At 40.4% G+C, this 24,172-nt stretch overlaps 1 protein-coding gene across 2 annotated transcripts; it reads left to right on the top strand.

Moving 5' to 3' along the window:
• Positions 1 to 8,802: 8,802 nt before the first annotated feature.
• Positions 8,803 to 23,720, top strand: LOC129723630 (inactive rhomboid protein 1-like). 2 transcript variants are annotated; one of them, XM_055677971.1, is made up of 7 exons: positions 8,803 to 10,020; positions 10,633 to 11,706; positions 11,773 to 12,000; positions 22,014 to 22,352; positions 22,416 to 22,670; positions 22,732 to 22,989; positions 23,063 to 23,720. In XM_055677971.1, the coding sequence occupies exons 1-7, from the start codon at positions 9,313 to 9,315 to the stop codon at positions 23,543 to 23,545; spliced, it is 3,345 nt and encodes a 1,114-aa protein (XP_055533946.1). In that variant the 5' UTR covers positions 8,803 to 9,312; the 3' UTR covers positions 23,546 to 23,720. The 2 variants fall into 2 exon arrangements, with proteins under 2 accessions (XP_055533946.1, XP_055533944.1); XM_055677969.1 differs by having other exon boundaries at positions 8,803 to 11,706.
• The last annotated feature ends 452 nt before the right edge of the window (positions 23,721 to 24,172 follow it).

The following is a 24,172-nucleotide window of genomic DNA, read 5'->3' on the forward strand; positions in this document are numbered from 1 at the left end:
CTGAGCTCGTTGAAAGAGTATCTACACTACACGTAACAACTTAAACTCTTTTTAAGGGGTAATATCCACCATATGCTCAAAAACAAGGCTTTTTCATGATTTTATATTAAAGGAAATTTGAGATGTAAGGTATATACATAATATATCGTTGGATGCAACTCTTGGAGAATAGAAAAAAAAATTATTGGCACTTATTTTACAAAATGATGGCTGTGGAGCGATTGCCGTAAACTGCTTTTTTTTTAAGTTCTTCCGCAGCGAGCAGTAGAAGTCGACCCCAACTCCACCTATAACCAAAACAAAAAAATTTTCATTATTTACATAAGTGCTACTAGTGATGTACACATGACTATATATTTTTAGAATTTTTCTTCGCAAAATGGCAACGGTTTGGGAAAAAAAATGCTTTTCGACAAAAAAATCGACTTCAATTGTTTATCCAGCTTTCTACGAGCGGTAATGGCGGACAGTGCACGCAGCTCATTTTGACGTTCTCTGTAGGTCAAAGAATTTTCAATCGCAATAACGGAGTAGAAAATATAACAACGTCGTAACGTAGCCTGGCAACTTCAACAAACAATGGGCGTTTTGTTATTTAAATTTCATCGTGCACATGCGTGGATCAAAATAAATAAAGGTGTTTTTTTGAAGTTGCTATGCTAAGTTGCAAAATTCTTATGTTGTTCACTCCGTTACTGCGATTGAAAATCACCCGACCTACAGAAAACGTCAAAATGGGCTGCGTGCACTGTCCGCCATTACCGCTCGTGGAAAGCTGGATACCTTTTGTTGTTGTTAGTCAATCGCTAAAATCGTGTGTACTTCACTAGATAATCTAATGAAGAAGCTACAGTTAAAGTTTCAAGTCAATCGGATGTAAACTTTTTCAGTTCTACTGTTCGCCGGTTTTGAAAACATGGTTTTGAGAAAAACACGTTTAAAGTTTCAAAATGCTATAAATCTCAACAATCACAATAATAAAGCCCCTAATATTTTTTTACCTTCAGTCAGCTATCTCTGCGCCGTAAAGTTGTCCTTCCCGGGCTTTATTTTCCTCTTCGTCCTTTTTTTATCTGATGTAAGGGGCCGTTCCCAAACCACGTGGTCATATTTTGATCACTCTTTATACGCCCCCCCCCCCCCCCGTGGTCTTCCGTGGTGTTTTGGCCAACCTCCCCCCCCCCCCTTACGACTTTAACCACGTGGTTTTTTCATTCGTCAAGTGCCAAAAACTCGCTTGAATTATTTTCTATTATTACACTTTCAGTACATTCTATATTTCTAAAATGCAAAAACTTAATTCTTGACCTGGTGGTAACAATAAATTATAAATTTAGAAAATCTATACCGAGTGTCTTAGCAGAGTGATTTAAGAAATCAAAAAAAGTAATTATCGGTTTCCGTTAGACTCTACTATAAATTTGGGAAATATTGAAATTCAGTCCGCACAAATATATAATTCGACTGTGACATACAGTCATCCTCAGTGCTTATGTGGACTGGTAAAGAGCAAAGCGTTATTCCTGTTTTTTATTTGTAGTAGGTAAAATGAAAATTCAGCACTCTTAATTATATATTTGCGCAGACTGAATTTTAATATTTATTCCCCAATTTTCTAGTAGAGTCTAACGGAAACCGATAATTACTTTTTTTGATTTTTAAAAATTATAAGTCAGGAAAAAAGACCACGTGGTCATTTCGTTAACCCCCCCACCCCGTGCGTGGTCTTTCGTGGTCTTTTCATAAACACCACCCCCTCCCGCCCCCCTCTTCATGACCACGTGGTTTAGGAACAGCCCCTAAGGCTGCGCCTACCCTCTTTCGCGATATCAGACATGCTGAGCGACGTTGACGCGTTTGGCGTTCGACCCCACGCATAACTCAAACTTGTAACTCATATTTAAGTACTTTAGAATATAACTCACAGTTAAATAGTATAGAAAAACTCAAACAAAGAACGAACACAACGAGAACGGCTGATCGACTAAACAAAGGGAAATTGTGAGTAAACATGTGCTGTAGAGACGCTGTAACGGTCGAAACTTGATGCTGCGACCGCTATACTTCAGATTTGAAACACGATATCGATCATAGGCAACTTCTACTAGTTTACAAAGCTTCGAAATTAAAAACACAAGCATCGCAGGAACGAAAAATGTTATTTTGGAGCATAAAATTTGTTCGGTGAAAATTGATTTAAACGAATTTTGAGTATAGATCAGTACTTGGGCGATGTAGATTTTGATTCTAGGATAATTTTAGCATGATTCAGGTCAATAAGAAAAATAACAGAAAGAATTTTTTTTTGGTGGATATTACCCCTTAATACAAGAGTGAAAAACTGCAAATTTCAAATTTAGTTAAAAAATTGCGTGAAAAAGTCTAAAAATTTAGATTTAAACTTAAAAAACTCAAAATGTTTTAGTGATATTTGTACAAATCTGTAAATATTTTAAAAAGAATCTGTTTATTCCCTTTCCAAAACAGCTAAAATATTGAAAATCGGTCAACCCGAAAAAAAATAACATCAAAAAAACCTTAAAAGTTGCTTTAATTGTACATAGTTTTAACATAATTTAACTATGTTTTTCATTGTAAATACATCATTTTTCAATTAAATATCATTGTCCAGAACAATAAAAAACATTGTTTTTACCATTTTCACCATTAAAAAGGGGGGTTGTTATGTATCTTAACAGCATTTTTTCAGGCACTTTTCCAATACATTTAGAAATCACTGACGATGTTTTTCATGGTAAAATTATTGTCGGTGGTAGATTCAACAACAAAAAACATTGTTATAACATGGTAATAACAACAAACGTTCGCAAGCTTACAGTGAAAATACCATGTTTTTATGGTTACAATAAAAAATATTGTCCAATAATTGTTTTGACCACAAAAGACATCGTAAATTTTTTTCGGGAAAACATGAATAAGTTAAAAAAATTGTATGCACTGCAGTCCAATAACCGTATTCTGGTCATAACTTCAGATTTTTAGGCTGTTTGGAAAATCTCTAGTATGAGCGAATGTTACACTCAACAAGATCTACAACCTACACTAGGTCACTTAAGAAATTCTTGAATTTTTTCTCCATTTGTAGCACCGTAAAATAATTGTGCAATAAAAGCCAAAAATTCTGGTTTTCATAAAAAATATATGACTCAGCTAAATATTCACCGAATTTCACAAAACCACTTTTGTTTGATTCGTCATTGAATATACTTTCAAAATATTAGTGTATCTTTATCACAAAAACAGGTGACAAATTTCAAGTTTGGTTGAAAAATTGCGTGAAAAACTTTAAAAAATCAGATTTAAACTCAAATAACTCAACATGTTTCAGTGATATTAGTACAAACCTGTATATATTGTGAAAGCTCTGTATATCTTTTTTCCAACACTGCTGAAATATTGAAAATCGGTCTAGAAATGACTGAGTTAAAAAAAATTGTATGCACTAAGGTCCAAAACACCGTATTTTGATCATAACTTTAGATTTTGAGGGTTTTTGGAAAATTTCTGGTATGAGCGAATGTTACACTCAACAAGACCTACAACCTACAGTAGGTCCCATTAGAACTTCAAAATGGCTGTAGCACAGTGTAATCGTTAAATTAAAGCAATTTGTCATTAAAATTCAATCGTTTCAAAATTTGATTGCATAACGTTTAAAAAAACGCATAACGTTGGCCTTCAACCTTTTCACCACATCTAATGAAACGTACTTTCGTCGCTTCATTGCTCTCGGCGTTGATTAGTAGTTCAGTATAAATTTTTAATGCATCATAACGATTTAATAATCGTCGGACTGTGTGGCGCTTGGGCGCAGCATTTTCACGGTCTTGTAATGCCCAGTCACATTGTTAGCCCCGTCAGCTGATTTTTATATAGAATTTCATCTTATTCTAAACATCCTGTAACATGGCTGTACAGAATTCAGGAATCAGCTCCGACTACTTCCATCAAGTTGAAAGTTACCATCTTCTTCTTGCCATCTATAAGTTCTAGCAAAAAGTGCAAATGATTTTTACTAGATACACATATCTGTAGATTCATCTGCAATCAAGCTAAATGGTGTTTCTCGCATTATTGTAGTATTGACTTGGCTACTTCGAAGTTAAGGCATCTGAGTCGAAAAGCAGCGGCTATCACCTCAATTTCAGAGGCTGACTTGTTTTGATCAACTGCCCAGGTAACTAAAAACAGCTCTGCATTCCTGACGCTGTTGTGCTCACAAATTTCTCCATCGTAGTTTGTTGAGTGCCGATACCATCTAGGCTCTCCACATTGTTCTGATGCTTCCGGGTGGCTCCATGCCTTTCCTAATCTTTTGTGGCAGCTAAACATTTAATATCTGTCCGACAGACTTTGCAGTAACCAGCACATACATTTGCTTGAATTGCTTCTAGCCCTGGCATTTCACTTTCCCAGTCTTTATTCTTTGTCTGTTGCCCAAATTGAAACGAAATTCTCAAATAAATTTTACATTCCAATAAAACGAAGTTATATTTTTGATATTCTCGTAGACTTAACTATTAGACCTATTTCTGTCAAAATCGCTTCCCATTTTTTCGTTTAATTTTTTTTAGAGGGTAACATAATCTGTATTTTATGTTGAACACACAAGACATTTTAATAACTACTGAAAACTTTCAGTTTTAGAAACATCTCAACATAGCTCAATATAACTCAAAACGCTGTCCTTGTTGAAGTGGTCGGATGACCATTACGAGCGTCTCCCGAATTCGGAGAATGATAAAAAGCTCATTCAATATAAATGTTTCTCATTTTGAAGTAGAATACTTCTCTCAGGAAGTTTGGCTACATAGGGATGTGAAATGAAAATCTAAAACCGAAAAAAGTGAAAAATGTGTTCAATTTCAAATGCTAATAAATCGGTTAGTATTCGATGGATTTCCTTTGTTCTTGCAGCAATAGATTGGAAAATCTTCTAAGATTCTTCCCAAATGAAGATAATTGTAATTTTATTATTCACACTTTTGTACTATTGAAAATAGTCAAGCCTTGTCAAAACGAAAAATTTGACCTTCGATTGGTCGTTATATGATTGCTTCCCAAGCACGGTCGACAGATTCATGTAAATTGTAATTTAAAACATGCTATTTGGCCTATATAAGAGCCTGGGGTGACATTGCGCATTTCGTTTCGAGCAACTCGAACAAAACTAAATGATCGCTGGGAGGCGCTATGTTTCGTTTTTCGTATTTTTTCGACTTTGCGGGTTAGATGAGCCGCAGGACAAAAGACAATGACAGCTCCTTTTAAGCATAACTGGCAGTATGTGACCTACTCGAAAATAGCGAAAATCGTTCGAATCGAGCTGCGCAATGCCACCCCTGTTTCAGCTGAAGCCGCTCATAACAGTTCTAGACAGCAACAACAGCAGTCGTCCTCCCTTAGCAGCAGCACTAGCAGTGCAGTGGATACCAGTGATAGCGGATAGCGGCCACAGCTGTGGCGTAGCAATGGATAGCGCACTATTTGCAGCGGATTCCAGCACCGATAGCAGCTGGGCCAGCTGATGCAGGGGCAGCGGATACCAATGGCAGCGTATAGCGGCTACAACTGTGGCATGGCTATGGATAGCGCACTAGTTGCAGCGGATCTCAGCATCGATAGCGGCTGCTGCAGTGAGGCACTTTAGGGAAATGCAGTCTCTTTGCGATATTGGGCACTAGTAAATGCATTCAATAAAAAGTTGACTCATTTTGACAACACGTGAGCCGTCTAGTTTTGAGTGTTATATCAGAATTTTACTGTTTACTTTATTACAACGAATACTTTGTTCACACTGTCAGTGATAACGCAAAGATGTAATCGGCATCTTCACAATTAATAGCAATTCAATCGTTTCAAAATTTGATTGCATAACGTTTTAAAAAACGCATAACGTTGGCCTTAAACCTTTTCACCACATCTAATGAAACGTACTTTCGTCGCTTCATTGTTCTCGGCGTTGACTAGTAGTTCAGAATAAATTTTTAATGCATCATAACGATCTAATAATCGTCGGACTGTGTGGCGCTTGGGTGCAGCATTTCCACGGTCTTGTCATGCCCAGTCATATTGTTAGCCCCGTCAGCTGATTTTTATATAGAATTTCATCTTATTCTAAACATCCTGTAACATAGCTGTACATTTATTTGACACGGGATCGGCATTTTATCCAATACTAAATTGAACAACAAATTGTCCTTTTCAGGATGAAATAAAAACCTGATGATTAAAGCGTTAATGTTTTCTCGAGTTAATTTACATTTTTATGTTTGTAAAAGTTATAAATTTTACTTTATTTCCGTGTCTCAGAACGTACTCCTTCAGTCATGAGCACGACATCCGAAAAAAATTCATCTTCAAATTCAAAAATTGTTAAGTCCCAACCATGACAAGCAACTTACTATATTATTGAAGATGGTCAATCCTTGTTGAATCGCAAAATTCGATTGATCTGATTAGTCAATGTTTATTTACTAGAAAAAATTACTGACACGCAAGCAGCCGGGTTATTTTTCTTGTTAAAGTATTCTACTTTAACCTTGCGGTCGTGGCTTTGCACACAACCCTCCTGTTTTTAGTTTACAATACGTCCTCCACAATTATGGATCACTTGAGAAGATGTATGAATTTCAAAAATCATTTCTGGCTGATTTTATTGTTTATAAGTAATCTATAAATGTTTTCAGTCACAGAAATGAGTAATCTTTCACTTGATTGAGTATTTGTTTTCATGTTTTGTGAATATTTATCAGAAAATACATTCACTTTATAACTCATCAAATACACAATTATGGATCACTTTTGGAAGCGGTCCCAATTATGAAACAATTTGCATCATATTATGGATCAACAAAATAAGAACAATTTTTGGCAATGAATTCATTTAATGAACCTCAATCAAATTATGTAATATGAAGGAATACCATGCTCCATATCGTTATAAAAATCTCGATATTGCGCATTTCGTTTCTAGCAACTCTAACAAAACTAAATATTCGCTGGGGGGGTTATGTTTAGTTTTTCAATTTTTTTTTCGATTTTGCGGGTTAGATGAGCCACAGGACAAATGGCAATGACAACTCCTTTTAAACTTAAAGCATAACAGTATGTGACCTACTCGAAAATAGCGAAAATCGTTCGAATCGAGCTGCGCAATGCCACCCCTGGTCATGTGGCTTTCGAGGTTGCAGCACAGAGAACAGACGTTCATCTTATTTCAAAAGATGTGTAAAAACTTGCAACCGTCATTCACCAGTAAGTGGTAATGCTCCCGCTATGTGACACTCTCGTCACTTACAAACCAAGCACTGATATCGATAAAATATCGATACGGCATTATTTATGCAGTGCAACTGGGGCACCACAGGGCAGATGTCCTTAGTGCATTAACGTATTTTGATTCAAATTTTTACACACGATTTTCAAATTTCTTTATATGAACATGAATGTCTGTTCTCTGTGGTTGCAGTAAGTCCATGTTTGTCGCTCCCGTAGGTAGCGATGATCCGTTGCATATGGTACATCAAAACTTATTGCCGATACTGTTTACAAGGACTCGACACTGTTTAGCTTCCGTTTAAAGCTCAATAGAAATTAATAGGGTGTTTTAATTGGTGAAAATCACATTTCACATACCACACACGATGTTTGATGTAAAACAATAATGTAAATATCTTTTACGGCATTTTATTTTAAACTCTACAGTAGGTCACACGTTGATGAAAGAATATTTTAAAACGGATCGGAACTTTGTCACCTATTACACGTTGATGATAGAATATTTTAAATCGGATATACATATTGATATACCGTGGCTGCGGGTAATTCTGCACAGCACATTTTTGCACGCACTCAGCTTAAAAACTGTTTTTAACAGTAAATTGCACTAAAACACAACTAATTTATATGCTTCACCATGTGCATAGCATAGCCTACTATGATAGTATGTTATTTATGTTTTAGTAAAATTTACTGTTTAAAACAGTTTTTTAAGATGAGTGCGCGGAAAATGTGTACAAAAGTAGACACTTAGCTTGCTACAAAAGTATAATAGAGTTGGTAATTATGTTGAGAAAATCAGGTTTTTTTTTTTCAATTAATTGTGCAATCATCTCATAAAGCTGACCAAAATACATTCGTTACCCTACCTTCATTGACATAAAGAAATTATTTCTTAAAAAAAACTTTCTATTTTGGCCTTCAGAATGACCACTTTCATATTCAGTGAAGGTTCAAACTTTTTGGAACGGGTTTTTACGTTATAATTTTCAACTCAATTCAGTTTTTTCACGCGGTTCCATACAGATTCGGAACGAATACCCTCGTAAAAAAACATGAAAAAAAAACATAAAGTTACAACATTAACATATTACTAATATAATATACCTCAAAGCAACGTTCTTTGGAAACGAATGCTTGCATGCAATGTACTTCATCATAGTTCTGTCTAGTTTCAGGAGCAAATCTTTAACCGGCTGCGTACGTTTCCGTCCAAAGGCGAAACGGGGATGAAGCGAAAGCGAAAAATTCGACCATGTGTCTTTTGTTTTCATGCGTATCACGCGCCTCAAAGCCCATGCGCAAAGGAAAGGACCCATATGTTTTCCAGCGATAACAGGGAAAACATTTTACGAAGGACATACAATCGACGGACGGGGTGGCTAGCGGAGGGGACTTGTTTTGATTCTCTCGATGGCACTCTCCGTCAAAATTCATCGCTACCAACTCGCTGGCGATGAAATTTGGCTACTCTTGCCTATTTTCATTTGGCGAATGTGGAGAGAATTTGTCCTACACGCGCGGGTATCATTCGAGCACAGTAAGTGAGTGGGATTCAGATCGTACCACTGCTGTTGCTGGCAGGCTGGCTCCGGAGTGAGTGCAGAAATTCGCGAGTGGAAGGACGTGAAGAAAAAAAAAAAAGTTGATAAAAATTTACGTTCTGGTTTACATATCTTTTAAAATTAGGCTAATTGTGATAAATTTGCGTCTTTGTTAACTATCGCTAACCTTCTCCGGCACTGGGTGCATGAGAATGCCTGTAAAAATAGCCTCGACACGGGTACCACAATGTATGTAGTGAAAAATGTTCTATCGTCACAGCCCGCACTGGGGTGTGTTTATTTTAGCGAGCTCAGCCATTTTGGAAAATGATTTTTCTTCGAATTCATGAAAATGCGTACGGCAGCGTAGAAGAAATTTTTAGTAAATGGTGTGATTTAATGTTAGGATAATCGAATTAATCGCCGTGTTTAAATAGTAAAATTAATCCAGAAGAAGGATTGTGGAATGAGTAGAAGCCGTCGTTCTTCATTCGGGCATACCCATTACCAGCATCAGTTCACTGTTACTTCAACGATCAACTACGGCGACGGATTGAGTGATAGTGGAACTACTGTTCCGCAAAATGACGCTCCATCCCCATCGCGATTTAGTGAATCCTCCTACTCGAATCTCGGGACCCGTTTGACGGCATTTGTGGCACCTGCCACCAATGAAGGTTATCGAAACGATGAAAGTTTGCGGCCCTGCTGTATGGCGGCGGCTGCAGCAGCAGCTGCTGCTGCGGCAGCGACAGCCCCACCAGCACCATCTTTTGCAACAACATCGTCGAGCGATCGATATTCGACGAACTCTGCCCCCACATCCATTATCGCTTATCCTGATAACAGAAATGCTCCCCATCATCGTTCAATGTCGCCTAGCTCCCGAACACGTTATCCAGCCCCGGAACGGTTTCGTGATCCTCCAACCCCAAAAACTGATCAATATGGAAAATACTTGATTAACAATCCTCCCTTGATGACCAACTCGGATAGCTACAGTTACTTAACTTCCACTGTACATACACCTGTTAAGCGTTATATTCCGACGCCTCCACCACCGGAGAAGTACCACCAGCAGGAATTGGGCATAGGACCGTCACTGATGGCCGGATTGATCGCTTCGAAAGGAGGAATCAATATCATAAATCAAGCTGCGTCGAGAGTCTCGTCTGTAAGTACTCTTCCCTATTGTTTGAAAACGGAGCCAAAAAATTCGAAAGTTCAAAATCTGACCGAAGATTCAACTGACCACTACGCAACTCCGCCTCGCGCTAAACCTGTAAAATGCCAGCAACCATTGTGTGCGTTCAGCCAAACGGCTACACTTGGCCGGCAATCGCGTCAGCTATGTCCTGCCACCCCCGATTATTCTCTGCTTCGTACTCCTACTCCTGTAAGCATCATGAGCGAGCCAATGGCAGCTAATTTAACCGATGAGGAAAATTGCTTCCACTGTAGCACCCTACGGCGAGCCACTGGAGTGCACCAAACAACCCAGACCTCCGGCCCAATCAGTCCCCAGCCGCTGTCCATTTCGTCAGTGTCCATGTCGGAGATGGAACGCCAATCTCCGCTGAGCCCACCGTCTATAGTGTCGCACACCTCCTACTCCCATCAGCACCCACTGCTTGCACCGCGCGAGGATGGCCGAAACTCGTCCTCCCTAATCATCTCCCAATCGCATACGCTCAACAGTTCCTGTAGCAACCCATCCATTATAATCCAGTATCAACAACAACATATACAGCACCAGCAGATACAGCAGCAGCCTCTCTATCAACAGCTCCAGCAACTACAACAGCAGCAACAATCGCTACCACTCCAGCAAATATCGAACCCTAGACTGCAAGCAGACTCAACACCTTCGACACTCCAACGCAATACACAACCCAGTCGAGCAAGATTATCGCACAAGCAGCGGGTCAAGGAATATCTACGCCGCAGCACTTCCCAGTTCTTTGGTGTTGATCAGTTGAACGAAGATTACGAACAACAGAAATGGGAGGATCGCCAGAAGCGACTCGCAGTTCGTCGATTCGGCGCATTAAAAGAAGACGTTAGTCCCCGCGTCAACGAGGTGCATAATGATATCCTAACCGAACACAGTGATCGTCCCGATGTGCTACCGGCTGCCGGTCAAGACGAACCAGAAACGGAGCAGAACCGTCGCCAGCGGTTCAATCCATACTACCGGCATGACGGTACCGACGGATGCCACATCGAGCGAAAACCAACTGTTTCTCAAATGATTGGCAACGGGTTCGTGTTTGTTGTACAAAGCTTGCGAAATCGAATTTCCCGAAGGCAGAAGCAGTGGTCCAGAAGTTTTGCTCCGGCACACGTGGCTCTGAACAATGACGACAACGATGTGTGTGATGGGCTGACACCAATTCACGACGACGAGCTGTTTTTCGACATACCAACGGTGGCCAATCAACAGCAAATTGAGAATGACCTCGAGTCGGACCAGTCCCGGCAAATTTACATGGCGGACGCGAATCGTGCCCCGGTTAGCAATGGGTGGCTCACGCGTTCGGCAGAGATTCAAATTCAGCAGCAGCACCCACCGCGTGCTAGGAATGCGTTGTACCAATACTACGGACAGCGAATTACAACGCATATTCTCGACAGCGTTCTGGACAACTCCAGACGTTTGTCGCATCACAATATCAAGCTGTTACTGCCAAATGCACTGGACGATCGGTACGATCATAGACCATTTTTTACCTGCTGGGTGAATACGACACAAGTGCTGGTCTTGCTTTTGATGTTGTTATGTTATGGAATTGGGCCGATAGGAATCGGCTACGAGCAGAAGAGTGCACAGGTTTTGGTTACGAGCTTAAGTTTGCAAACGGTGCGTTGACTGTGGACCTTTCGAAATTGATCACTCTGATATTAATTGTTAATTTATTTTTTTAAGGTGCAACATTATGAGCAACGAAATGTTTGGATCGGACCACGAGGTGAAGATTTAGTTCACGTGGGAGCAAAGTATGCAGCATGCATGCGCAGGGACACCAAGGTGATGGAATTGATTTCGAAAACTCGAAAGCAGGAACGGGAAACTGCATGCTGTATACGAAACGACGATTCCGGATGTGTTCAAAGTTCGCAAGCGGATTGTTCCGTTCGCGGGCTGTGGCCTACGGTGAGTTTCTAGCATTTTTGAGTAAATAACACTGGTGAACTCTTTCGTCTGAGTAGAAACATTGCTATTTTACATAGAAGGAATTATCGACATTGTTTGCTTTATGCCTCTCAGACATGAAAAAAAGAGTTGAATATATGTTGTGCTAGTTGAACGTTTCCGGCGTTGCTCGATATCAAAGATTCCAAAATTAAGAAATCCTCTTTAGCACAACTCACTTAAGAAATGTTACGTTACATTTCACACTACTCTAAAAACAACTTCGATAGTCTTAGAACGCACAAAACCGAGACTCATATTGAATTGGGTTTGGCAATTTTGGACTGTTTTTGTTCAAACTGAAAGTTTTTTTTTTATTCTCGCTTATTTTCCGTCGGTCTAGTTCCGCCATTGTTGTGGCCAATCGCCGACGCCCAGGGAGGCGACTCCACACCCAGGACCCTAACTCATGACCCGTTTATTAACGGACCGGCGCCAACAACTTTACTTCCTCATGCGATGGAAGGCGTGATCCCAGAGATTTTTCGCCTCAGAAAATCTCCCGGTGTCGGCTAGGATTGAATCTAGACCAGTTGGGTTGGTTGTGGATTCGATGGGGATTCGAACCCAGGCGTCGAGCGTGGTTGGCGGAGACGTTACCAACCACGCTAGGCCCCCGCTTCAAACTGAAAGTTAACATTTTGGATTTTAAAGTGACGTCTGAAGTTGATCTCCGGTTTTTGAATAGTATTCCGATTCCAAAAATACTACCGTGGTTCAATTCTGTTCTCACAGCCCGGTTTTGAAAACACTAATTTTACTGTACTTTTGCGGCAACAGACGGATTATCGATCCAGTGCCGTATCCAGAATACGTCGCTATGTCGCTCAGCCAAGACTGAGTTTCCTCCTACCATCCATCATGCGTACATCCTCGTCGACAGCATACATCCAACGAGTGCTGGGTTGACGACCCCTATCGGGATTTCTTCTAAAAAAAGCCTTCGCTGGTCGTTCCTCCGGCATTAGCTACATGCCAAAATCAATAAAGGATTGAACCCAAGATCCCGCGCTCAAAATCACCAAGAGTTCGCCGATCAGCCTCTTTCCGTTTCCATGCTTCATAGGCCACCGGGATAATCAGTATTTTTCAGAATGCAAATTTTGTACGGGTCTACAGGCTACGGGACCTGAGCAGCCGCTATCTACTTCTTTATCTCATGAATAACCTCATTCTCGCACGTCACCACTAACTTCACCCAAGTAAATGAATTAATCAACTTCTTCAAATAATTCCTCATCAATCACCGCCACAGCACCAATATCCGACGGGCTACCACGTTCTCTTCATGACAAGCCCAACTTTCTCAGTTTTTTCTCTTCAGAGGTAAAAATGCCTTTTTCATCGCGTGCAAAATCTCTCCCAAATTAATGCTCGGGCATAATCCGCTTTAACTAATTTCTCTATGCTGCCTAGAGTTCTATGAACAGATGGTCAGTCTGCAAACTGAATTATCACTAGGTGAACATTTGGTCCGTCGTAGAGCGTCTCCCTCGAAACTTATATTGGTCTTCGTCAACAACGGTTTTCTACAATGGCTGGACACAGGAGAGAATTTTACAAATGGTATTGAGAAGAGTTATGTCTCGATAATTACTACAGTCCAGGCGGTGTCCTTTTTTGTAGATCGAGTATATGAGAGCTTCCAAGGAGTCCGAGGACAATTCTTTAAAAGCCCTCCCTCTCAGAATGATCCAATGGATGGCACGATACAGCTGTTTGCTTCTGACTATGAAGAACTCGACGGGAATGCCGTTCTTTCCAGCTGCCAAACATTTTCTTAGCTCTTTCACGGCTTAACCTCGTTCATGGATGGTGCATTCTCAGCTTTTCAATTCTCCTTAATATTGATCCTGCTTTTGCTTCAACGCCTTTGTTTTCCTCGTTGTTCAACAGCATACAAAAGTGTTGTTTCCAGCGCCTGGACACCTTTGATTTATCAGTAAGTAATCAGGTTTCCCTCCGTGTCGTTGCACAAGACAGGGCTGACCAGTTTTGGTTACTGATTCCGTTAATCTTCTTGTGAAAGCTCTTCGCGTTGTGCCTGGAAAGCAACCCTCCGCCTCCGAAAAACATGCTCTTGAAGTTTACTTTTGTTCCGGCGCTGGAGGCTTTATCATCTGGATATCTCGATCCTCTCTGATCTGTCACAGCCGCGCCGATTATGCCGTTTCGTGTTGTTCTTCGGATTGTTCGTAGTAATTTAAATTCGGCATGTTACCTTACTACACGCAAAAATTTTCCTTATTACTTTAGAAGCAATAGCGCAAAATTACCTTTTAGGTAACAAATCCATTACTTAAAAGCAATAAAATTCTTCTCCAGTCAAGTAACAACACATACTGTCATATATTTAGCACGTGTTATGAGAGTACGATTATCTAATAATGGTCGTTTCAACCACATGCAACGTTTTTTCTGTCGAAAAATGCTCCCTTTCCACCTCAAGTCAAAAAAAAAAAATCACACACCGTCGCATAAGTTGCACATGTTACAAGTTTTTTCAATCTCCAATTCATCCGGTGGGCGTGTATTAGTTCGCTCGTTGTATGCATACGGAGTAGCGAAAAAATATGACAAGAGCTGCCAAGCAACATATTCCCCGTCATAGAGTATGCAAACGTTAATGATTTCAAAGACTTGAAATGCGCCTTAAAATGACATCACGATCTGTAAACTGCGTTAGAGAAAAATAAAAACATTCGCTTGCTTGCAAGCTATTTACAGCACATAATCATTGGTTCATGGAAACTCATTTGGACCTGTTTGAATATACAAAACTCGTGCCCATCCAGAACAATATTCGCAACTTCGGCAACTCTGGTTAGACAGTATAACATATTTCCATTTCAAGTAAACACTGGGGGACGAAACGAAAGTGTTTCTAATTGGACATTCGAGGTTGACGGTTGAGATTCTGATTATGTGTGGATGAAGGGAGACAAAAATGAACCAGATCGTTGCATCAATACAAATGCAGCGAGTGAAGTCTTGCCAATACATGCATTGTGGTGCTTGGCTGTATGTTCTCCTGCAGAAACACATACAAGCGTGTGGCCGTCATAATTTTTATTACTTTTTGTTTGTTACTTTTTGTGTATAATGCGCAGTCATAAGACACATAAAGTAATAAAAAATTGCCCAAGAGTAATGAAAGATTCCCCGTTTGCGTTGGGTGTAGGACTGCGATATCTAGTCTCGTGGCGAGACTGTCGTCTTAGATATAGCTGACGAGGTAACGCATTTCATGATTCAGCCGCCTGCTCTGGATCAGACGTTGTTGTACGCCGCCCATAAATGGGGACCCAGCCACGTACGACCCTCTTCCCAGTCAGCGTAGGACAAAAGTTTCTTCCGGAAATTAGTAACCCGATCTCTGCTAAGATAACCCGTATCTCGTTCGGTACCTTGTAGAGGTTGGTATAAGAGTTACTGACCACAATAGGGTCTCCAGTAATACGTATCCAGCTATTAACCAATCAACTAAACAGAATTACTTACGTCGGGTGCTATTTGGCCGAAACCGAAGGTCGTCAACTAGGATTTCTAAATTACGTGTGCAGTTCCACTTTACCTTTTTGGCTGTTTTCCTGAAACCAGAAAGTCGCCATCTTGGAATAAGAAATGGCTCGAGGGGAGGATTTCTAGCCTCTGAGCATCATCCTACTTCTTAAAATACCTTTATTGGATTATACTTGGTTATCTTGGGCTGTTCGCCAGAAACCGGAAGTTACCATCACAGAATTGAAAATGGCGGCTGGAGTTTGATTTCCGGTTTTCGTAGATGTCCTAGAAACACGTCTGAGGAAAAATGAAGGTTTTCTGATTATTGAAGCAAAATTTAACTTACGAAACTACGTATCTAATATATTGATAATCGGGATTTTTCATGCTTATAAAACAAATGATTTTTCCTCTAGCTAAACCACCTCAGCTATCCCCGTACAGGCCTCACATAGGCAATATGAGAAATTCTCGCTGAAACCAGGCCATTACGTGCACAAGGTCTTTCGAATTTGATATAAATCCACATAATTGTTAGAAATAGAGAAAAAATGACAACGCCATTTTTATATGATCAAATTTGTTGACCCCTCGGTCACTAAGGGGTGAAATAGTTTCTAGAAAAGTGGAAATTTTAGCAATTCTTGATGTTTTATTTGAGCTATATCTCTGAAATTTGTTTTGGAACCTGCTACAAATAGCACTATTCTGTAAAGAGGAATGATAGGGCTTTCATTTGGAGTGATCAGAATTGTGGCCGCCATCTTGAATTTGGCCGCCATCTTGGATTATATTAGAAAAATGCAATTTTTACCCTGTTCGCAACTACCGATTTTCAATATGAGAGAAGCATCAGAAAGCTGAGAAAAAATGCTATAAGATGCAAGAAAAAAATTAGGTGAGCATCAGTGTTAACCTACCAATTAAACAAATTTTCGAACGAAGTTTTAGAATATTTTTTGCATTCCACGCAAACAACGTAGTAGCCATATGCTGAGACCAAGTGGATACGCATGTTATAACTCTTCTATATTAATATACATTGTAATCAGTTAATTATGCAACTAGTTAGCCCATACTGTTTGTGTTGAGATTAGTGTTAATAATATATGCAACATGATGCTTGCCAGATATTTTTTTATTAATATTTATTTCTGTTCTTTTTTGTGAGTCAATTTTATTCTCGGAGCAAATTTAATATTGTTTAATATTTATTGCGGCATGGAAATTCCACTCTACGTACATGTGAAAATCGTTTTTCATAAACGTTATATTTATTTTTGAACTGACTTTTTTGTTCCTTTTAAAATATGGGAAAGATTAATCTTAAAAAATAAACAATATGGCGATGCAACAATAGACAAGTACAGAATTATGGTCCAAAAAGGAGGAAAAGGTTTTTTGATGTAAAACCCCTTCGGCACAGTAGTGGATTGGATGAATAACAATAATTTGCAATGTATGATAGTGAGATTGAATCTCATTTTAAATCGTCACCTTATAATTTTCAGCAAAATCTGCATACACAATGGCTTCATTCGGTTTGAGATTGGTAATTTTGCGGATTTAAAAGTGCAATACGACATAATGTTAATAAGCTCCATTTTACTTATGCAAATTTACCTTAGGGACAGAGAATGAGCTAAGCATAGATTTGATGAACTACTAAAAGTGTCTACGAACTTTTCAAGTGAACAGTTCTTTCGAACTAGTTGATACTGATTCTTAACCTGCACCCAATCGCAAATCGAATTTTTCTAGTTTTATTCAGCAGTTTATAGTTTATTACTAAATTCATAAATATTCGGAAATTTATCGCATTTCAAAAAATAATGCTGGAGGGAAGAGTTTCTACATATGGATACTACGTTGATTGCGTGGAATGCATAGAATATTTTAAAACTACGTACGAAAAATTCGTTTAATTGGTAGGTTAACACTGATGCTCACCTAATTTTTTTCTTGCATCTTATAGCATTTACTCTCAGCTTTCTGATGCTTCTCTCATATTGAAAATCGGTAGTTGCGAACAGGGTCAAAACTGCATTTTTCTAATATAATCCAAGATGACGGCCAAATTAAAGATGGCGGCCAAAATTCTGATCACTCCAAATGAAAGCCCTATCATTCCTCTTTACAGAAAAGTGCTATTTGTAGTAGGTTTCATAACAAATTTCAGAGATATAGCTCAAATAAAACATCAATAATTGCTAATATTACCACTTTTCTAGAAACTATTCCACCCCTTGGCGACCGTGGGGTCAACAAATTTGATCATATAAAAATGGCATTATCATTTTTTCTCTATTTCTAACAATTATGTGCATTTATATCGAATTCGAAAGACCTTGTGCACCTAGTGGCCTGGTTTCAGCGAGAATTGCTCATATATGGAGTCTTGATAGTGTACGGGTCTTGAATTGTAGCGGAAGCCTTTGATAAACCCTAACATGTTATTTACCTTGTGTGTGATAGTACACGTCTGCATACCGTAGTTCCGACAATTTACTTGGTCCATGGCTTTCTTCCTTCGATTCTGCGGGCACCCGGTGCTCTGCTCCATCTGGTTCACCCATCTCACTCTGTGCGCCCCTTGTTTTGTTTCTACCGGATTTGAAGCAAACACCAATTTTGCAGGGTAGCTATCCGGTATTGCCCTGTCCCGCCTAGCGTATCCTTCCACCTTCATTACTTTCTGAATGCTGGGTTCGCCGAAGAGGCGCGCAAGTACGTGGTTCTACGCCGTCAGACTCCGTTCTTAGCACCCGACTTTCAAAAACTTCGAGCGCTCGCAAGTCGGGCATTGTCCACGTACCCGTAGAGAACGGCCGGTCTTTCTAGCGTTTTGCACAGAATACACTTGGAGTGGGTACTCAAGTTTTGCGGCTGTAGTTTTTTATGAGACTCATAGTAGGCACATCTTCCTCCGATAACACGTCTTCTTATGTCCCGGCTGGTATCGTTGTTCTCAGTTACCAGAAAGCCGTCGACTACCTTGAACTCATCTCCGTCGGTTGTTACCGTATTGCCGTCGGGTAAATACTAATCTTCCACCGTCTTGAATTTTCTATCGACAATATCCACGTCATCCGCAAAGCAAATAGATTGGTCTGATCTGTTGAAAATAGTTCTCGCATGTTAAGTCCCGATCGTCTCATAGGGTGACGTCATAAACCCCTAACCGTCACGGGCGACGTTAAACATTAAGCAGGAGATGCCATCACCTTGTCGAAGCCCATCGTGGGACTCAAAGAAGTCCGACCTTCCATCCGAAATCCTCCCACATTACTTCACATTTTCCATCGTAGCCCTAATCAGTCTTGTCAACTTTCCCAGGAAAGCCGGTTTCGTTAAGGAATTTTCGTCGGTAGTGTCTGTCGGTTTATTGTGTCGTATATGGCATTCAATCGATGAAAAGTTGGTGTACAGGGACTCTAATGGTCCGAAACGGTAATGGTCCGAAACGATTTTAGCGCCTCGATGTGCTCTGACATCGATAATGTACGAGAACCATCTGACGACCATCTATAAACAGGTGGTCTATTTGTTCTATTTAGTGATCTCCAGGTGAATCTATGATGGAAGCTATGCTGGAAAAAGGTGCTACGTTTTCGGAAATGGCAAAGTCGGTTAGTTTGACGCCATTTTTATTCGCAGCTGGTGTGCACTGAAACGTCAAATTACCGGTCCTCCTCCTGGCCAACCTGAGCGTTGTAATTTACGATGATGATCTTGACATCATGTTTTGGATAGCGGTGGTATTCACTCTCCAACTGGGCTGGTGGGGCTATGCACGTTGATAATTTTGACGAAAGGGCCTTTAGTCATCAAGCTGATCAAGAGAAGCTTCTGCATCTCACCTATCACCATGAAGGCTGTTCTCAGCTTATCTGTGCTTCCACAACTCTGGTAGAAGCGATGACCATCCCTGCATGTAAGCACCATCGTCCCTTTCCAGCATACCTTTATGTTGAACCTGCGGGTCTTCGATTCCTCGCAAATAACACGGGTACTTGCTAGGAAGTTGAAAGATCGGCAGTACCATGTTCCAAGTACCCAATCGTTAGTACGTTCCGGTCCATAACTAACTTTGCTGCTGTTTTTCAATGATGCGGGCTTGCAAGACAGGAACATCGTAGTGTCATTGTTTAAAGTCCCGGGCACTACCAGGACTTGGGATGAACACTGCGTTACTTAGAACGTTTCTGTAAGAATCTCATTGAGCTCCTTTTCGAGGAAGGCAGCCCCGCCTCCTGTCAGCATGCGACCAGCAGTCCCATCAGAGTTGGTTACCCGGTCTTTCAACAAGTTACTCGCACGTAAGTTGGTACCGCGAAAAGATAGGGGTTCGGTAGCTGGAAGGCTGTTGTTCACTAGTGGAAACTATTTTGCGCCTATGGTCCAGTCATTAACCATTCTGAAATATTGTGATGTCTTTTTGTTTTGACGTTGACTAACGTCTATATCGAAGTTAGGCCCCTGAATTTGAAAATCTAGTAATTCAACCAGGGAAAACCAGAGAAAAGTGGTCAGGTTTTGAGCGCTTATTTTGCAGTCATCTATAATCAGGTTTTCGAGGTTTTGGCATCAATCGATCAGAAATTCTTTTACGGTTAAATTTATGTAACAAAAACAAACTATTGTTTGAGATACACTATTGAAAAATTGGTAATTAATATCGATTGTCTAAATCATACCGCGCAGCCAATCACTACCTCTCTTCCCAAGCACAGTCGACACTAACGGATACAATCGATCTGACTTTGTTGTTATTGTTGTTGTCACTTTCTGTTTCCGATGTTTATGCTGCTGCTAGCGGAAAAAACCTTGCAAATATGCATCTTTTTGTTGGTGTTAATTTTACGACAGCGGCCACCATTCTGATTCCAAAACCGCAGCAGTGACATGCGGACGCTAGGTGATAGCAGCTGAAAGGAGGAAATACAAAAGAGTACCGCTCATCTTGTGCCGGTTTCACCCGTAATGCTGAAGGCTTTAGTAGTAAATGGCTACTGCAAAACACTTAAATGGCTGGAATTCTGGACGGACTAACCAGGAAACTATAATCGGCAACTGGCACCTTTTGGTGCCTCGAAATTTTGGTACAGAAGCGGCTAATTGAATTTTCTGTTTTACCAAATGCTGCTGCTAGCGGAAAAAACCTTGCAAAAATGCATGTTTGTGTTGGTGTTAATATTACGACAGCGGCCGGCGCAGCTTTCAAGAAACATTTGTCTCTACCATTCCATCATCTATGTAGCCCCTCCTTCTTTCTAATTATCTGACGAAGCCTTGGTATAAAACGTATCGTTCGAACATTTCACCCCATCAGTTTCATTAATAAACCGTACCGGATACATACGGACGCTCGGTGTTTGCAGCTAAAAGGAGGAAAAACAAAATAGTACCGGTCATCTCGTGCCGGTTTCACCCGTAATGCTGGTGGCTACTGCAAAATACTAAAATGGCTGGAATTCTGGACGGAAACCAGTAAACAAGAAATCGGCAACTGGTACTTTTTGGTGCCTCACAGTTTTATAATAGAAGCGGTTAGTTGAATTTTCTGTTTTACAAAATGCTGCTGCTAGCGGAAAAAAACCTTGCAAGAATGCATGTTTGTGTTGATGTTAATTTCACGACAGCGCTAGGTGTTAGCAGCTGAAAGGAGGAAATACAAAATAGTACCGGTCATCTCGTGCCGGTTTCACCCGTTATGCTGGTGGCTGTTAGTGTTAAATGGCTACTGCAAAATACTAAAATGGCTGGAATTCTGAACGGACTAACCAGTAAACGAGAATAATCGGCAACTGGTACCTTTTGGTGCCTCGAAATGTTGTTACAGAAGTTTTGTACAAGAAGCGTTGCAATTACCTCTACAATTCCCTCTTCAATGGAATATAAGAATACGGTAGTCAACGTCATGCGGTCGTGTCTTGAATACCACCCTCCTACTTTTTTTTATCTCCAAATACAGCTTCCCGTCATCGGCATGAAAATGTTTTCGTTACTGTCAGATTTTTGAGGATGGAAGAAATATTATTTACGTACAAAATAAAAAGTAGTGGTCCAAAAGGAGAGCCTTGCAGGACATCAGAAGTAGTTTGAAAATTTTATTTGTTGCTCGTTTGTCAAATATAATTCAAGCCACTTGAAGAGATTAGACTCAATTCCAATTTTTTGCAGTCTAAAAAGTGACATTGGTATGTCGACGCGGTCAAATGCCTTGCTAAAGTCTATTGGAAGCAGTTCCCATTATCCATTACATTTAGTGAATAATCTACAAATGTTAGTAGATTTGTGGATGCAGGGCAAATGAATTTCAGGGTACTAATAACGCTTTTTTGAAAAATTATTTCGAAGAAACTTTTTTCCATTTTTTTTCAAAAGAAATGGTCAGAAATTATAAAAAAACTTATTTTCTTGTATATCGCTTGATACTATTGCTTTTATTCCGTTTCCCATTTATACAGACTATATCGACGTGGAAGAAGTGGTCCCCAGGAGATTCGGGCCCCGGCGGACGCATATCCGGAAGTGTTTGCGGCCTGGATCCAAAATACTGCGAAGCTCCGGCATCCATAGCACCTCACGAATGGCCAGACGACATAACGAAGTGGCCTATCTGTAGGAAAAATAATCAAGTTTCGCAAAAGTTTCGCTTCAAAGATCACACGGCAGAGCACATGGTCTGCGAAGTTATAGGTCACCCGTGCTGTGTCGGTATATCCGGAGAGTGCCGCATTACCACCCGCGAGTACTGTGATTTCGTGCGAGGATACTTTCACGAAGAGGCCTCGTTGTGTTCACAGGTCATTTCCGTTGCGCACAAATTTTCATTGTTGCACTTACTAACCAGTTTCTAACTTTGGCAGGTTTCTTGCTTGAATGACGTGTGCGGCATGTATCCGTTTATTGCAACCGACATTCCCGATCAGTTCTACAGACTGTTCACGTCACTGTACCTTCACGCCGGTATAATGCACGTTGTGCTAACCTTTGCCTTCCAGCACATTCTCCTATCGGATCTGGAGCGTTTGCTGGGTTCACTTCGGACGGCGATCTTGTACATTGGTTCCGGCATTGCGGGCAACCTCAGTAGTGCAATTTTCACACCGTATAGACCGGAGGTATGATTAATTCGAGTTCACCCCAAAGTCATACAACTAATTTATATATTTTCGTTGCTAGGTCGGTCCACTGCCATCGCTAGCGGGAACGCTTGCCTCGCTGCTGACGCTGTTGATCCTTTGCCACTGGCGCGGCCTAAAGCGACCTCATCTGGCATTGCTGAAACTTTTCGTTATCGGTGTTTTGGTCTTCGGGATGGGTTCGCTGCCGTGGCAGCAAAATTTTACCGGCTTGGTGGCTGGTGCGCTCTTTGGAATGACCTTCACCCTTGCCCTCACGCCGTACGTCCACGTGAGGAGATACAGCAGAAAACGGAAGGTTAGTGCATACAATGAAGTGAGATATATTTTAAAGAATTTTCTTTATATCATTTTTCTTGTTTTCCTTCCAGATAAACCTTATATGGACCTGCTTCGTTCTTCAATTCGTACTATACGCGTTTATGTTCCTAGTGTTCTACCTATTTTCGGCACCATTTTCACTCAGCTTCGTTGACGGAAACCAGATCGCCAGTGTGAACGATAACGGCGGTTTGCACGATCACTTTAATCCGTACGATACGTTCAACTATTTCAACACCAAGAACACCGATAGCACAGGATCGCCCGGATCGGGTTCGGGAAGTGGCAGCGGATCGTCGGGAGGGTCGGGACGTGGCGAAGGCGCTGGCCGATACGGCAACGGGGGTGGTGCTATCAGTATGTCAGGTGGCACGATTAAAAACATTAACCCGAAATACAATAATATACATAGTAGCAGCAGTACCGGAGCCAACGGTGGTAGTACTAATCTCAACGCTAGACCCAACAGCCATACTCATAAACTGGTAGCTATATGTGAGAAAGGACAGTGCAATCCACGCCCGAACGCATGACGTCAATGTGTATTATAGTTTATTACTCCACTGCAGCTGGTTTACGTTCTTTCCATTCTGGGTATGACTATTGTAACGTTACACGATAACGAATATATACTGATATACTTATATATTGAAGAATAAAGGATCGCTGGAAGAGAAAGCTCATGTACACGTCAGATTTGGTGGAAAAGTGGTGTTTTCGGTAGTCGTGTGAAGTATCACGGCCAATGTTGCCACATTCGTAGATTGTTTGTACCACTGATCAATTATTTAACTTGAGTCGTCATCTATTTGTTTACTTCTAATTATTCTTAAATTATTTGTATTGATCAAGACTTACAAAGAATTGTCAGAATTCTAATCCTCTGACCTTGTGGTTTCAGTATAAAAGAATTTAACTTTTTGAATAATAATTCCGTCAATCTATTTCGAGTTGATACAGCTAGTCTTCGACTATGGAAAGCAATATAAAGTTTTCTATGCACCTGATATGATTCCTAGAATTTCTGCTCGGGTACGGCGTTTTATTCTGGAAATCATTTGCCGGTGGAGCTGGTTTTGTTGAAAAAATAGTGTTGAAATATAGACCTTTTTTTTATATTTTATTGCTTTTTAGAATAACTCACCTATTATCTAATTGGA

The sequence above is a fragment of the Wyeomyia smithii genome, chromosome 2 (genome assembly GCF_029784165.1).
Source record: "Wyeomyia smithii strain HCP4-BCI-WySm-NY-G18 chromosome 2, ASM2978416v1, whole genome shotgun sequence".
NCBI classification, from domain to species: domain Eukaryota; kingdom Metazoa; phylum Arthropoda; class Insecta; order Diptera; family Culicidae; genus Wyeomyia; species Wyeomyia smithii.

Bases quoted from the DNA above. Each gene is read 5' to 3' on its own strand.
- LOC129723630 (XM_055677969.1), top strand. From the start codon at position 9,313: ATGAGTAGAAGCCGTCGTTCTTCATTCGGGCATACCCATTACCAGCAT. The intron at 12,001-22,013 runs GTGAGTTTCTAG...CCATTTATACAG, and splicing joins TTCGCGGGCTGTGGCCTACG to ACTATATCGACGTGGAAGAA. The intron at 22,990-23,062 runs GTTAGTGCATAC...TTTTCCTTCCAG, and splicing joins GATACAGCAGAAAACGGAAG to ATAAACCTTATATGGACCTG.